This window comes from Aulonocara stuartgranti (genome assembly GCF_965226115.1).
Source record: "Aulonocara stuartgranti genome assembly, chromosome: 23".
Lineage (NCBI taxonomy): Eukaryota > Metazoa > Chordata > Actinopteri > Cichliformes > Cichlidae > Aulonocara > Aulonocara stuartgranti.
In genome coordinates, this window is record NC_138958.1 from 15199140 (window position 1) to 15213902 (window position 14763).

The 14763-nt window shown below is 39.8% G+C and overlaps 2 protein-coding genes across 3 annotated transcripts; one reads left to right on the plus strand and one right to left on the minus strand.

Annotated features, from left to right (window-relative positions):
- Positions 1–54: 54 nt before the first annotated feature.
- Positions 55–2118, plus strand: cUnh1orf146 (chromosome Un C1orf146 homolog). Its single transcript, XM_082523425.1, has 5 exons — positions 55–263; positions 493–586; positions 1134–1305; positions 1787–1865; positions 1970–2118. Exons 1-5 carry the CDS (start codon positions 198–200, stop codon positions 2108–2110), a joined length of 552 nt encoding a protein of 183 aa, XP_082379551.1. The 5' UTR covers positions 55–197; the 3' UTR covers positions 2111–2118.
- A 3-nt stretch (positions 2119–2121) lies between these two features.
- Positions 2122–9011, minus strand: glmnb (glomulin, FKBP associated protein b). Of its 2 annotated transcripts, XM_082523422.1 has the most exons (18): positions 8815–9011; positions 8278–8403; positions 7308–7418; positions 7122–7230; positions 6140–6389; positions 5934–6024; positions 5670–5836; positions 5534–5587; positions 5416–5446; positions 5246–5335; positions 4272–4313; positions 4094–4167; positions 3734–3818; positions 3546–3655; positions 2876–2939; positions 2661–2796; positions 2461–2555; positions 2122–2375 (listed from the first exon to the last, which is right to left on the minus strand). In XM_082523422.1, exons 1-18 carry the CDS (start codon positions 8854–8856, stop codon positions 2280–2282), a joined length of 1773 nt encoding a protein of 590 aa, XP_082379548.1. In that variant the 5' UTR covers positions 8857–9011; the 3' UTR covers positions 2122–2279. The 2 variants fall into 2 exon arrangements, with proteins under 2 accessions (XP_082379548.1, XP_082379549.1); XM_082523423.1 differs by lacking the exon at positions 8278–8403 and having other exon boundaries at positions 8815–9010.
- Positions 9012–14763: the final 5752 nt, after the last annotated feature.

Genomic DNA, 14763 nt, shown 5'->3' on the forward strand with positions numbered 1-14763 from the left:
AAAGGGAAATTAAACAAAACAAACGCTTTTATCGATGAACAGGACGTTACGTTTTACCGCAGCGCCCCCTGGTGGCGTCCTGGTGGCATGACACAACAGACGGCTGAATCCGCTGCAGGAACAGCTTTGGACCAAAAACCGGGTTGAGAGTGTCGTCATCGGAACCGTGTCGTTCACTTGTTAATAACTAGCAGGCAATGGCGACATGCGGAGAAGGGACTCCTCAGTGGAAAACAACGATTATTGTCAGCACATCGCTTCAGGTAATGTTAGAAAGTTTAACCTGAACCGTCAAAATGTTTTGCTCGGTCGGTTTCTGGTGGCAGTTATAAAAAAAATAAGTTAACATAAAGAGCTTTAGCCATGAAGCCAAGGCACTAGCACCGACAAAATACGTGAAATATTAGTTATTTGCCCACCTCTGACTTTGAATAAAGAACTGTACCAGCTAACGATGCTAGCAGTTAACTTATCTTCATTTTGTTTCCACAGAGCCACGAAATCATTAGGATGCTAAACGCTCAGCAGCACCGCATCAGGTTTTCAGACAGTGTTCATCCCGGAGCCTTCATTTTTCCTCTATCGGGTAAACCCGAGTCCCCCAGTACACCTGCCGTGTATTTTATAACCCACTATAAGACATTATTCTGTTTTCTATAAGACACTCAGTGGATTTTAATAATGTAGTGTAAAGTTTTCATTGTTCACAGTAAATGACCTCATACTTTGGTTTAGTGTGATGGTAGTGGGGGGTCGGGGTTTATATCAACTGGGAAAGCTCTAAAACTTATGAAAATGCAGTCAAAAGTTCTAAATCTTTGCACTCTTTCACATTTTCTAAAGCTGTCCTAAAGCCCCTGGGCCTTATGTTTAACACCCCTGATTTAGACTCTTTACTTAAGTCATAATCCTATTTAAGTAGCCTAGTGGGAATGTTTTAGCATCAAAATATGTTTCAAGTGATTAAGTAAAAAGTACTCCTACATATACATTAATTTAGCACCAGAGGAGAGGGTGTGAGTGTAACTCGTTTGGTCTGATCCCTGATTGTGGCAGAATTAAAGCCCATACTTACAGATATATATATGTGTGTGTGAGGTTTTTTTGTTGTTGTTGTTTTTTATTTATTGCAGGTACTGCATTCCTGATGGTTGACCCGCAAGACCTCCCAGAGCCCTCTGAAGAATCGGGAGTCTTTGAGAGGATAAAGAAATTTGTGCAAGTCCACCGCAACTGCTTTTTACTCCTTCGTTCACCATTTAAAGGAAAAAAGGAGCTGGAAACGCTGACTGTGATTCAAAACCGGTAGATTAATAGTCATGTTGTGTCATTTTTGCTTTACTTAACTGATTCTAACGCTCTGGTTACAAGGCTTTGTGACAGCAGCTTGAGGATATAATAATGATGATGTCGGAGTACCTCATGGGTCAGCCCCGGGTTCTTTATTATTTAGTTTGTCTATTGATTGCCAACCTGAAATTTGTCCACCTACAGTAACTTCTATGTTGATTATATGGCTATCTACATATTCAAACCAATAAGCAGGCTACAGGAGAATAAATAGCCTCTGAAAAATCAACCATAGATATTTATGACTCTGTAAGTATTTTCAGAGTAATTGTTTTTTTAATTGTCATTATTGCTATTGGTATCTTTTTTGTATTTTATCTCCCCTAACTTTGCTTTTTTTCTTGTCTGTCAAAGAATTTGTGGATTTTGTTTTTAAAGGTTCTATATTGAAAACAGAATAACTATATTGTACTAAGGACGTCTTTATCTCTTGCAGATTCTTTGGCAGCAATCTCAGGATCCTGCCTGTGCAAAACACTGATGAAATTGTTAAAGGGATGTTAACAATTGCCAAGGTAACAATGGAGGCGCAGCTATTTGGTATATTTTAAATATAAATGAGATAAACTGATGTGTCCTTGTGAAACCTTGAATTAAATTAAGCCACACCTTCCTGCAGGCCACCAGTAAACCCCATGTAGACAGCATCCGGGACCGGATTTCTCTGGCTCGGGCTCACATCATTGAAAGCAGTCCTGTGTGGGAAATGTTAAGAGACATGCTGCAAAACCAGGCAGGTGATTCGACATGTTTTATTTAATGCTAACCAGCAGGAGCCCAATGTGCTGAACATAGAAAAGCAGACATTTCAGTATATAGTATCATCTTGTATACATTCTTGTATATAAGCACACACTTTATTCAGTCAAACAAAGCAAACCAAATAAAGATATATTTAGAAAAATATTGAAGGGTCTGAATTCAGAGCCTCAGTTTAGTTTGTTCTGCTTTTCCTCTGTGATCTCTTCGATTCGGACTATAAGACTCTCCATGAGGTCAAATGTCACCAAAGCACTCTGCAGCACCTGAGAAACATGACAAAAGTCAGCTTGCTAGTCGTAGAGTCCAAAACATAAATGAAAATTATTAAATTAGAAGAGTTTTCCTGACCTGATGCTGGACCTCCGGGGACATGTTGGACACTTTCTCCTTCCTTACTGTGATGCTTTTGACTAATTTAGTGGGTCGAGCAGCATCTCTGGCTTCTGGGCAATAGGAAGTGTTGACAGTATAAAAATAGACTCTTAAACTATTCGTGTAAAGCTTATTTCACTGGAATTTTGTCACACAGATTAGTAGCTAATTCCTACCTTTTGCTTTTAGCTTTTGGTCCTCCCTCAGTGCTTTCAGTTCAGAGGAATAATACGCTCTTGATATGCTGATACATACACGCAGCATTTTTAGGTATTCCTCTTTGATCCTGCACAACTCTTCCCACACATCTTCCTAAAGGAAGGCAGAACAGATGATCAGCGTCCTGCCCTAACCAGGCATTAACTGAAAGCTTTGTATTAGACTTACTTACATTGGTTCTCAGCTCTTCGTCTCTGATAAGAACATAGCGTAGCAGATTTAGGCTCTCCATTACCCTGGATAAACAAAGAGTGCTACTTAATGGCTCAATCTGGATGAAGCTTCCCAGTTCACACAATGACAGACTTTTGTCTTTGAATCTCTGCAGGATAGTTTTTAACTTGATTAGATCTGAAGTTGAAAATTGCTTTAATTTAGTTCCATTAACTCCATGTATTTTGGTAGCAGATACGGTTTTCTGTATTTCTTTCAAAGGTCAAAATATTCTAAGGATGCCTTTGAGCCTATATTCCATCCATCCATTCGCTTCCGCTTATCCTTTTCAGGGTCGCGGGGGGCGCTGGAGCCTATCCCAGCTGTCATAGAGCGAGAGGCGGGGTACTTAAGGGTAATTATTTCAATTTCCAGGTGTCCCAAAGTCTAGGTTGTAATTATAATGACAGTTAAATGGAATTTGCTTCATTAAAAAAAGTTTTTTCTTTTTAAAGTATAATAAAGCTACTATTATGCTCTCAGCACATGCCAAAGTATCCATGTTTACGATTTTGCCATAATCAAGAATTATAATTACGTCTCACTCCACTGACTTTGTGCTTCAGGTAACCAGGTTCCACCTCCTCCAGTCTGCTGTAATAATGCTTCAAACTTTTCTCGTTACTCACTTGTCCATACTGCTGAGCAAATCTGTCTGAGCACCTTGTGGCAAGCACAGCACCAGTGTCATCAGTGAAATAAACTCCGTTCCCAAGAACCACTCATTGGCGTTACCCCACTGTAAAAGAGTTGTAGTACATTTAACGTGTAGAGAAAAAAAATGCAGGCTATGGCGTGACTCTCGTGTTTTTCTCACCTTCATAGAAAGTTCAAATTGATTCCTGATGTTCTTGATTATATAACTTTCTATTCCTGCGTGATTGCTGGTTTTTAACATGCACCTACAACAACAGCAAAAAAAACAAAAACAGCAAGCGTTACGTTAAAGTGTTAGAAGACTAAGAGAATACTGTAAACATTTGTCAGCTGGAGTGTAACTGGAAACGCTAGATGGAGAGAAGCAGCAGTAAATTAATAGAGGGACAAGTTAAGAATATGCTGTGGGCCATTTGTTTTTAATAAAGTGTTAAAGTAGTCTATATATATAGCTGTATAATGGGCGTTAATTTCACACCTGGAAAGAAATTGCAACTGCAATTGAAACTGTTTTTCTCACCTGAAGAATTTGTGCTTTGCTTCTGCATCTAATTTATTGATGAATACCTGGAAAACCTGCAGGCCCGATTCTCTCTGGGGGAGCAATGATCAGACGGAAGAGTGAACAGATGTATGCCTTTTATAGTGTAGCAAAAGTCAAACATTTTCCCCATATTGACCACTAATGAAGCACTCACCAAGTGCTGTATTGGACAGTCGGTAAGAACTCGCCGCAGGTTCTGAGAATTTAAGCACAAAACAGCTCACTGAGCTTTCGGTGTTATGGTTGAGTCATTTAAGTCAGCTACAGCTGTGAATCGCAGTAAATGTTACAACTATAATATTATAGTTTACAGCCACTTCACAGGCTGAGTCTCAAAGTCTCATCACGTTAAAAAAAACAAAAAACAGCTTACTAACTGATGCTTATTTTGTAGTTTTGAATAACATTTTTAGGCCACTAGAGGGGAGCAGAGAGCTGTATCACGTTAAAGACACGGATCCATCCTGCAGTGCAAGCAAGCATTCTTCAGCTTCATTTGGAGCTCCCTTTGTTTTTGCCAATTGGGTTGCTTAAGTTACTTGAATAGCTTGTTTTGATTTCTTAAGCGCTTTTCACTGAAAACAGCTGCCTGCTGAGGATAAAAGCACTGAGAGCAGTGAGTGCGAACAACAAATGGTTTATGTGTGACAGCTAAACAATGAAACATAAAACACTATGAAACTGAGGTAGGCTGCAGATTGACAGTTCACTGTCAGTTCTTTACCTAAAGCAGCTTGGCCTCGAGAATGAGGATTTTGAAATTTGCTTGCTTGGAAATTGCTTCTACTAAAAGTATCAGATGAGTTTGATTTTCAGTGACCTTGAACTCAAGGAAAGGTCAAGTTTCTAAAAATCTTGTAAATAATAGCTCGAGAATGAGCCAACTTAGGATTTTTAAATTCATACCATAGAAGCAACCACGAAAAATCTCGGACAGGTTTTGAATCTCAGTGACCTTGACCTTAAAGGTGAAGGTCACAGAGTGACATGCATGCACTGACAGTGATCTCAGTGAATATGCAAACAGACTTAAGACATCTCAGGTTTTTCTGTAATTCTGCTGCTCCGGCCTGTGTGTGTATGCAGCCTGAGAAATAGAAATGAGTCTGGCACGGCTGCTTGTCTTACCTGTGTCACACTGTAGAAGCTCTTCAGATCCAGCAGACTCACTGGGAAGCTGTTGTCCTGCACACGCTCCAAGCTTTTTGTGAACAGCGCCTAATAATAGATAATTATGGGCAATTAAAATGAACTCAGTCTTCTGCTTTCAGATGTTTTTCATACTGATGGGCTCTTACCAATCCTTTGAGCAAATGTGATTCTTTTTTGCTGTCAGAGAAACACAGATATGACTCTGATTGTAAGTTTGTTCTAAAACAGAAAACATGTTCACTTAATGTTGTGTTAACAGCATACCTGCTGAGCAGCTGACTGATGTATTCCATGTTGCACTGGAGAATAAACACATGGCTAGAAAGGCAGGAAAAGTTCAACATTAATAGTTTTTAGTGAAAGTAAATTTAAGTAAGTAAAATGTGGCTGCTCACGTTACCTAAACACTGCTGGAAAGTTGTCAATGGTAATGAGCTGAACAAACAGCAGATAAGCCAGACATGCTCTCGCCTCCTTGAACTGATTATTGTCCATCAGGATGTTTTTCCTCAGTGAGCTGAAGAATAAGAGCTCCGGAAGAGGCTCTTTGATTGCAGAAAGTGTGACCTGCAATGCACACATGTGACTTGGGACTAAATAACTAAAACATGTTGTGTTCTAAATAAAAAAAAATAGAAGTAAAGTGAAGTGACTTTGCCCGTACCATTATCTCTACTGCAAAGAGCCACAATGGTGATCTTCTGTCGTGCTTCAGTTCAGCCTCAAGCAAAGGCTCTCTCAAACTCCTCATGCAGCTAAACAGAGAATGCAATCAGTTATTCAATTCGAAGTCATTTTGCTTTGCCATTTGTATTTAATATCATTAATAATAATAACTACAAATAAACAGAGTTGCAGAGAGAAACATACAACTTCAGAAGCTCAATCTTTAGCTCCTCATCTTCAGCTGTAGCAGCACAATTTCCGTCTGTCCTTTTCACCTCCTCCACAAAAGGTTCTGTGAACACAGTCAAGGCAGCGCTGCAGCGGCACAGGCCGTACTCATCAGCCTCCTCCTGCTGCTCCGTGTAAGGCACAGGCAGCCGGGACAGCTGCTTCTGCAGGGCCGACAGAGTCGAGCCCACACAGGCTGCCTTCCCCTCATCCAGTCGGAGAAGTACTGTTTAAAAACACAGTTTGTTAGTTTACAGTAAGCGTACAGCAGGGGGAGCCCTTTAAAGAAAAAGAAAAAGCAGCATTTACTTGTTCACCATAACCCACCAATGCATGGAGAAGCAGTAACCGCACTCAGTAAACCAGGCTACATGTGATGCACATGATCTACATGTTGTCTAATACAAGAACCCTGCAAAAAAAAAAAGGTGCTATGACGGTAAAGGTGTTCAATGTTTGTCAAAAGTGCTGAAACTGTCGATTCAAACGTATTGTTATTTTGGCCGATTAGTTTGAGGTGTTTTTGGATCGTGTTAAATTTTTCTTATTTTATCCACTGCATTTATGTCAGCTTAGACAACAGCAATAACAACTCTCCCCACTCACCTAATAAACTAGCAAGCGACTCCACTGACCTGAGCGCGTCCACCGAGCTGTTCGATTGATAATGTTACCAGGCCTAACGGGGATCATTTGATTATTGGTTATGGCTGTGCAGTTTAATGCGATAAAAGCAATTCTACCATAAATTCATTTTTACTATTGCAAATCTAAAAATGTTGTCAAAAAAAGTTGTAATTGTAGTTTAATATTGCCGTTGTAGTGGATGATGGTGAATCAGGCTGAATCTGCAGCTATTCCTAAAAGCTGTCTTTATTTCTATGGTAGAGGTAGAATTTATGGCCGAGACTGTTGTGTTGATTTAGTAGTAGTACTGTTGCATGATTAGTTGTGTTACCTGATTGAAGATGCGGAAGAAGGGCTAGGATTGTCTCGGAAATGGCACCTGGATCAATGCCTTCAATTATTTCAAGCATGCAATCCAGGAGTTCATTTGGCCTGCAAGTCTTAACGAACAGATGCAACGTTTCAGGTGATGCACGGGGAGCGTGTTTCACTATGTAGAAGAACTGCTTGCACCTACCCTGGTCAGATGTGTGATGGCAGCTTGGTATTGATCCAGACCCTTAGCTTTTTTTACAACTTCATTTAGAAGAGGTGCCAGTATAACACAGCCCATAGATTTCACAATAACCTGCAAGTGCAACAATAGGCAATCAGTACACGTCACCGGGAACCTTAAAAGCGACCCTGTCGGCATATGAATTTGATAGTCCCTTCCTTTCCATTTGCATGCATCGCTGCATAAACTGATGCATGCAAAAGAAGTGCAGTTTCATCTTCACAACTGCTGGTTAAAGTGTGATCTACCAGATCACACACACACACGAAAAAGGAGTGGAAGAAGGTGCAGGTTTCACCTTCTGAAAATAATTTTAAAAAGGCATTAGACTATATAGATAATCTGTGGAAAAAGATTCTTATTAAAATCATTTGTTGCAGAGCTGCAATCCCATGACTGTCAGTTCACCTATTTGTTCTTCTCCGCGCGGCTTCTTTTTCGGCAATGGTTTTGAAAGTCAAAATCCAGGGATTTCTCATTTTATAATCAATCATTTGCAGCCCTTGAGATTGTTTTAGCTCAGAAAGAGGAAGGAGTGAGAGATGACACATGCTTTAAATGTAGGCTACAAATAACTGCACTGAGCGTGGAGAGATGGGACAACCAAGGGCACTTAGAGAAGCGCTGTATTGAAGAGGGTTATCAGTGGAGCGAGAAATCTGACTGAATATCTGCTTGTTTTCCCAGCACACCTCCAGGTCAAGAGGCTAGGAGGCACAGAGTGGTAGCTGCATGTTAATGTTTAGCATAGTTGTGTAGCAGGCAAGAGGCTGCTCGCTTCAGTAGGTACGATCCTGCAGTGTAGCCGTGCTTTTAGAGCTGTATGGCAGATTAACGCTGCCAATCTGCTGTCACTTCATATCTGTGAGATGTAACTGCTACGGAGGAAACAGCTGCCCTGATCTGCTGTGTTGGCAACGACGAGGAATACCTGGTTTTTCTCATCTTGTATGAATTTTAAGAGCTGTTGACTTTCACCCTCACTGAGACTGGCACATCCCAAAGTCTTGAACTGCTGGTAGTCCTCAGGCTTCAGATCGTCTTCTTGAGTATTTCTCTAAATACAGGACACAGTATATTACGTCATAATGTTTTCTTTTACTATTGCTGATAAACACCATTGAGCTTAGTCATGAGTTTCCTCTCAGAAGCAGTAGATAGTGCTAGTATAGTGTGAGTAGATGTCAGGATATCCTGCATAAACCCTAAGAAACAAATATATTTATTTAACATGGACTTCCTCTTGTAATGTTACTGAGTGAGGAGGATCAAACGAGATATAATGAAGGCAGCGTCACCCAACGCACCAGTTCTTCTATACTCTAATGCTAGCAGCTAATCTGTCAGCCGTTATGCTATTTTTCCCCACACTTGAAGGTCATACTTCATTGCAACATCAGGAGAGGAGATCCTGAGTACGATAGCCTCAGCTAAAATGTGTTGCCATGGCGCAATATTGTTGACTTACCCATCTCTGGATTATCTCTTTCACCTGATCTTCATTCATCATCAGTTTCTCTTCAGCCCTCACAGACAATCTTATTATCAGTTGGCCTTTATTTTGACAGATGATGCAACAGCACAGAATCAAAATGATCAAATATATAGCTCTCCTGGTGTCTTGAAAGAGAGACAGAGAAAGAGGGAGAGATTCACTCTGTAAGGAAGCGAAACATAAACCTCTTAGGTCTCTTTGTGCTTGACATGTACCGTAATAGGATTAAACCAGAGCAGTTCAGTGTGGTCACAGAAAGTGCAGACATGTCTGGAAGGATCCAGTCACATAAAAACTGTACAGAGGTTGTCACTGCTTAGAAAGAGTCCAAAATAGGAATTTAAATATGACAAAACTGAAACTTCGGTGTCAAAACTTGTGCTCATGATCTATTTACACCTGCCCTACCACTGAGATATTTACCTAATTTCCTGCAGTGTAGGTGGGGATATGCCACTTTAGCATAGTCTGCAACTAAAATAGAAATTAATATGCATGCTAGCAGTGTAGTTTGTGAAAATACATTTTTAGTAGATTATATTTTAAAGTTCTGCTACCTTAAAATGAGGTCATTTGCATAGAGGGAAATATAATTTGTGTATTAGCACAAATTTAGTAACCTTCATTGTAGTTTGGGGGTTTTTTTTCTTCGCCTTGTGAAGTACACCTAGTTTAGTACACGTACGTTTAAATTTATTTGGGATTTTTTCTTATCCCCAGGGTTAAAAGTATACACAATGTACCAAATACATACATACACCTCCACTAATATTTAATTAAATTCCCCTTGTTCCAAAAAATTTCAGTAGGGTTGAAGTCGAGGCTTTGGGAAAGCTGTTCCAGAAACTTAATGTTAGCTTGATTTATTCCAAAACAAGTTTTAATGTCTGTTTGGGATCATTGTCCTGTTGGAACCGACACGTTTCAGCTGTCTAGCTGCTGCTTTGAGGTAACATTGAAGAATTTAGGGGTAGTCCTCCTGGTTCATTTTTCCATCCACTTTGTGCAGTGTACCAATAACACCAGCAGAATAACAGCATAACAGCATCAGACCGTGATGCTACCACCACTTATGCTTGACCTTTGGTGCAGTGTTTTCAGGTTTGAAAGCCTCGGCTTTACTCCTGACCTGAAAACCTTTCTTCAAAGGGCGTATGGTTTGTCAAATTTCAGTTGAGCCTGAAGGAGTCTGTTTTGGAGCAGGGGCTTTTTTCTTGGTCAGCCCCCTCTTAGTCCATGGCAATGTAAGACCTGCTTCAGTGTGGACAGTGTGAGCAGTTTTTAGTTCATGGCAGGCTTGAGCCTTGGTGTTTCCTGAGTTGTTCCTCAGTAACCTAACCTCCTAACCCATTTCCTCTCAGCTGAGGGTGACAAGTTGTTTGTTTTTTCCAGACCTTGTCAAAGTAGTAACATGGCAGGGGTTAAAGTTCATTTTATATGCATTGCAGGTATTGTTTATAGTGTAAATTATATTGGAATGAGATCATATACATATGATTTGTAGTGTACTAAAACATCAGCTATACTTCTTTTCAAATAGATTTAAGGAGAGAACAATGTGTAGGACCCATTGTGATGTGGCAGTATCTATAGAAAAAATAAATCCTGTGACACACGCTGGCTGCAGCAGACTTCTCAATGTAATTAAAAGGAAGTGCCTGCTGTACACAGATGCACAGGGATTACGAATGCCTTTCCATGATTGCTTGATGACAACATATTGCTCTTCTGTGCAAACACAAAGGCCTCAAAGGCTTTGATCGCCTCTCCCCCCTCAGCATTTACGTGCGTGTATAATATAATACAAGCACAATCACTGACTTCCTGCTCCTGCTTCAGCAGAGGAGAAGCTCATGTCCTGATTTTAGATGAATAGGTGTAGAAGCGTGTTTGAACGGTCGGATTTAGCCGACATCTGCCGCCCAGGTTTGCTCTGTGTATTGCGCTGTGATGAAAGCCTTAGACAAAAGCCACAAAGCAAATACAGTACACAGACTGCTGCTCAGTCCGTCTTTGTCCCTGATTTTGCTGTCATTAATTGCAGGCTGATGAGGTTTTGTTTTGGCAGTGCTCCTGGGTACACAAAATATTAAAGCACACAAGGTCTAGGCTTAGGATAAACAAACGCAGAGTTAAGATTTAAAATAAGCTTAACAGTATTTGAGTCGAAAGAACCATTATGTCACAGAATAAGTTGTTTTAACTGGTATGTAATTCCTAGTTTAAAATTTCTTCAGTTTTGTTTGAACAGTTGATGCTCCACAGTCGTGAAAACATCGTGTCTCTGATTAACAGATTCTCGTTTTAAAGCGCAAGAAATCGGAGGACAGAGTCAGAGCAGTGATCCCTTTCCAACTCAGGAGGGCACTGTTTGTCTTGAGGGCTTAACTCTGATGGCAGAATCAGTCTGTGGATTCAGCACCTCATTGTTAAATTCACACATAGGTGAAAAAGATCTTTTAATTTTAGACCCATGCTAAAGTTCAACTTTAACAATATAGCAACACAGGTAAGAGACTTGGCATGTCTTCCGAATGTCTGAATAAGCAATAATCAAAGAAAAAACATTTTGGCTTAACATTCTTAACATTTGGCTGGAAGGTAAATATGGTAATAAACATGCATCACTATCAAAGCAACAGGGATTCCTGAGCATCGTCAACAAATGTCAATTCGAGGCTCACAGTCAGGGTACTGAGGCTGGTGTCAGAGCATCAAGAGCCGTCAAACACAGATGTCTTTAGGAAAGGAGCTGCCACGGTCTTATTCTGAGAGATGTATTAGCTGGTCTAGGGAGAAAAAGAGCTCAAATGCTGCTCGGTTGACTAAAGTCTTCTTTTCAGAGCAAAGTCAAATTTTGCACTTCATTTGGAAGTCAAGGTCCTGAAGTCTGCGGTGTTTGAAGTCCAGTGTGAAGTTTGTGAGGATTTTGGTTGCCATGTCATCTGCTGATCTTGGTGATAGTTGGTCCTCTGTATTTTATCAAATCTACTCCATGCTGAGAAGCTTTATAGATATGCTGATTTTATTGTCCATAAAGAATTAGTACCTGCTCACAGAACCAAAACTATTATCAAGTTGTTTGCTGACTGTGTTATTACTGGTTAAACTTTGGGGTAATGTCAAGAGGAGGATGAGAAACACCCAGCTCAAAAAATACAGAGGAGCTGAAGGCCGCTACGAAAGCAACCTGAGGTTCAGTGACACCTCAGCAGTCCCACAAGCTGATGCCATGCTGCACTGATGCACTTACACTAAATGTGTAAAGTACTGAGTGTATTTTCAGAAATATAATGTTTCTGTTTATTAAGTCATTTTTTTTGATCAGTCATATGGAATATTCCAACTATGTGAGATCTTGAGTAGCCATAATCGTCAAATTTATCAGAAAAAGGCTTAAAAAAATATCACTTTACTTTAGTTTCAGTTTTCTTTAAATTCAAAGCGAAAATCTCACCAGCAAAATTGCATATATTATTTTATAATGTCAAACAAGACATTTCATGACATTACTGTGGATCCAGTAGAGAGGCCATTTGGCAAATATCAATAACTAATAAAAAAATATTTTAAAGAAACAAATACAAATATCCTTATTTGTACCCTTAATATACACAGTATAGCCATTAATACTGCTACTTGTATCGCTGTGAAATGTGACACTTAGTCTTCATGATGCAGGATGTTTTACACCGGTATCATGTCTTTGATTAACAAGTGAATTCATTTGAGAGTCAAAGAAGTATCTGTTTTCATGAGTGCGCATTCTGAGCAATCATTGGAGTGGTGGAGATGCTGTCTGGCAGTCTGTAGGCATGTGGAGAGCAGTTTGCAGTGTTCAGAGCCATATCTCAGGTCACTGATATCAAATATCCATTTATATTTAATAGATCTGTGTTGCTACAGCAACCAGTATCCACCTCCAACAGATTCATTCAGGATTTGGTTTAAGGTTATATTCAAGGGGCACTTTTAAGACCTTGACCGTAGTTTCTTAGATTGAACGAATGAGTAAAATGGACCGTATCATTTCAGTTGCGGAGCAGATGTGTGCAGTATTCATAGAGCAGTCTAATATGCAAACATTCAGCAGTCCTGTGAGAGTGGGATAAAGCCTCTCCATTTTCCTTCCATATTTCCTTGGTGACCTCTTAGAGAGCAAGAGAGTCTAAGTGAACTATTTATCCAGTCTGCTTCCCCCCGGAGGCCTCTGCAGACTGCTTCAAGCTCTCCTGTCTGCCTGAAACCTCCCCAGGCTCTGCAGTGCTTGTCAGGAAAAACTGCCATGTTTAGGGCCTCTCCCCCGGGTCCTGCATCAGCTACACTGCTGCTTTATGAGGCACGAAGATGAATTTGATTTTGAGATATTTCCTTTATACCGTCCAGATTTGCTTTTGTGATTGCTGCATTACTATTGGGAGTGTTTTTTTTAAATGTCTCTTAATTTGTGAAATCCCAAAACTGTTTCCTCATTTACCCAAATTCCTTTGATGCATGCAAGGTGCTGATGAAAAAAATCAATCACATTTTTATTTCAGACGTATAAGTAACAAGTGTTAAAGAACAAATAAAATCAAAAAGAAATCTCATTTAAAATCTTTAAATTTTTATCTTATGTCGACCAGGGAACATTGCAATGTGTGCACATCCTGCATATATTCACATGTGAGTCAGCTGGACTCTACAGAGATATTTATAGCATGTCTAAATATCTCTGCGTCCATGTCTGTGCTCTTCCTTTTCTGATGGGTAGATTTTGATTGATATGCCGGTTACCACAAGTGACGCAACTTTTAAACTTGCACAACACATTTCTGCCAGTTTAAGGGTACAGACGTGCCCTGTTAATGCATTATCAGGGAGTAAAAAATAAAAGTATGTGTGATTTATTTCTTTTATTTCTTTTAATAAAACATGCTATGGTTCCTCAGGATAATCTGCTTGTCACGACTGTTTCTTTGGTGGAAATCATTTTCAGTAAGACTGTCTACACTTTGTGGATTTTCTAGAGCAGTGGAAAATGCATACAAAACAGCATGAGGGTGTGTCTGATAACGTGATTCCAGAAAAGTTGGGGTGCTGTTCAGAAGATATTCCAAAGGAAAAAAACTGCAGATGTGCCACTTGTTCCATATGTCACAAATACACAAAGTGCCTTCATCTGACAAAACAATCAAAAAATGTACTGAGAACATATAACATGGGATTAAGTGTATTTTGCACTCAGTGTGTGCACAAAATATTTGAGGCAGGGCAGGGAAAATGAGTTTCTCCGTGTTTTTAGCACTGCAGCCGTGCACTTAGTTTTTAGTGAATGTAACTCAAACATAGGGACATTGTACATTACTCAGAGACTATAGTCAACCACTGATTAATACATATTTGGATTTTTGGCAGCTGGAATTAACTGTGGGATTGAATAAATAAAAAAAAAACTGTGTTGTGCATGTTTGTGGATACAAATGAAGGATCGGTCAGTGTAAGACTACTCATGTGTTTTTTAGATGAATAAAATAATTGAACTCTGTGGCATCGGATCATCTTTGGAATCAACGGTACTTGTGATACCTGATCAGGTCGTTGTTAAAATTGCTACATGCTTTAAGCACTACTAAAGATCTGTTGAAGCCCATTTTATTTTTGTGACTGATGTCTCAAACCTACGAAGAACTTGATATATTTGTGTTGGTATGGTTAATTAAATGAAATCTTGATATTGTTTTGGTCAGTACAGAGATGCACGCTGGCACTTTTGTTCTTGTTTTTTCTTCCATGAACGGTGCTGTGGATGTCTGGAAGTTGAATATCTTTAGGGAGAAACGGATACCCCAGTGAACTGAGAGCTAATGGAGGTGGTGGTCTCACTAGGGAAATACTGACCTTGGCCCCTTTTTGTAAAAGCTTTGCCTCTGTGGCAAACAA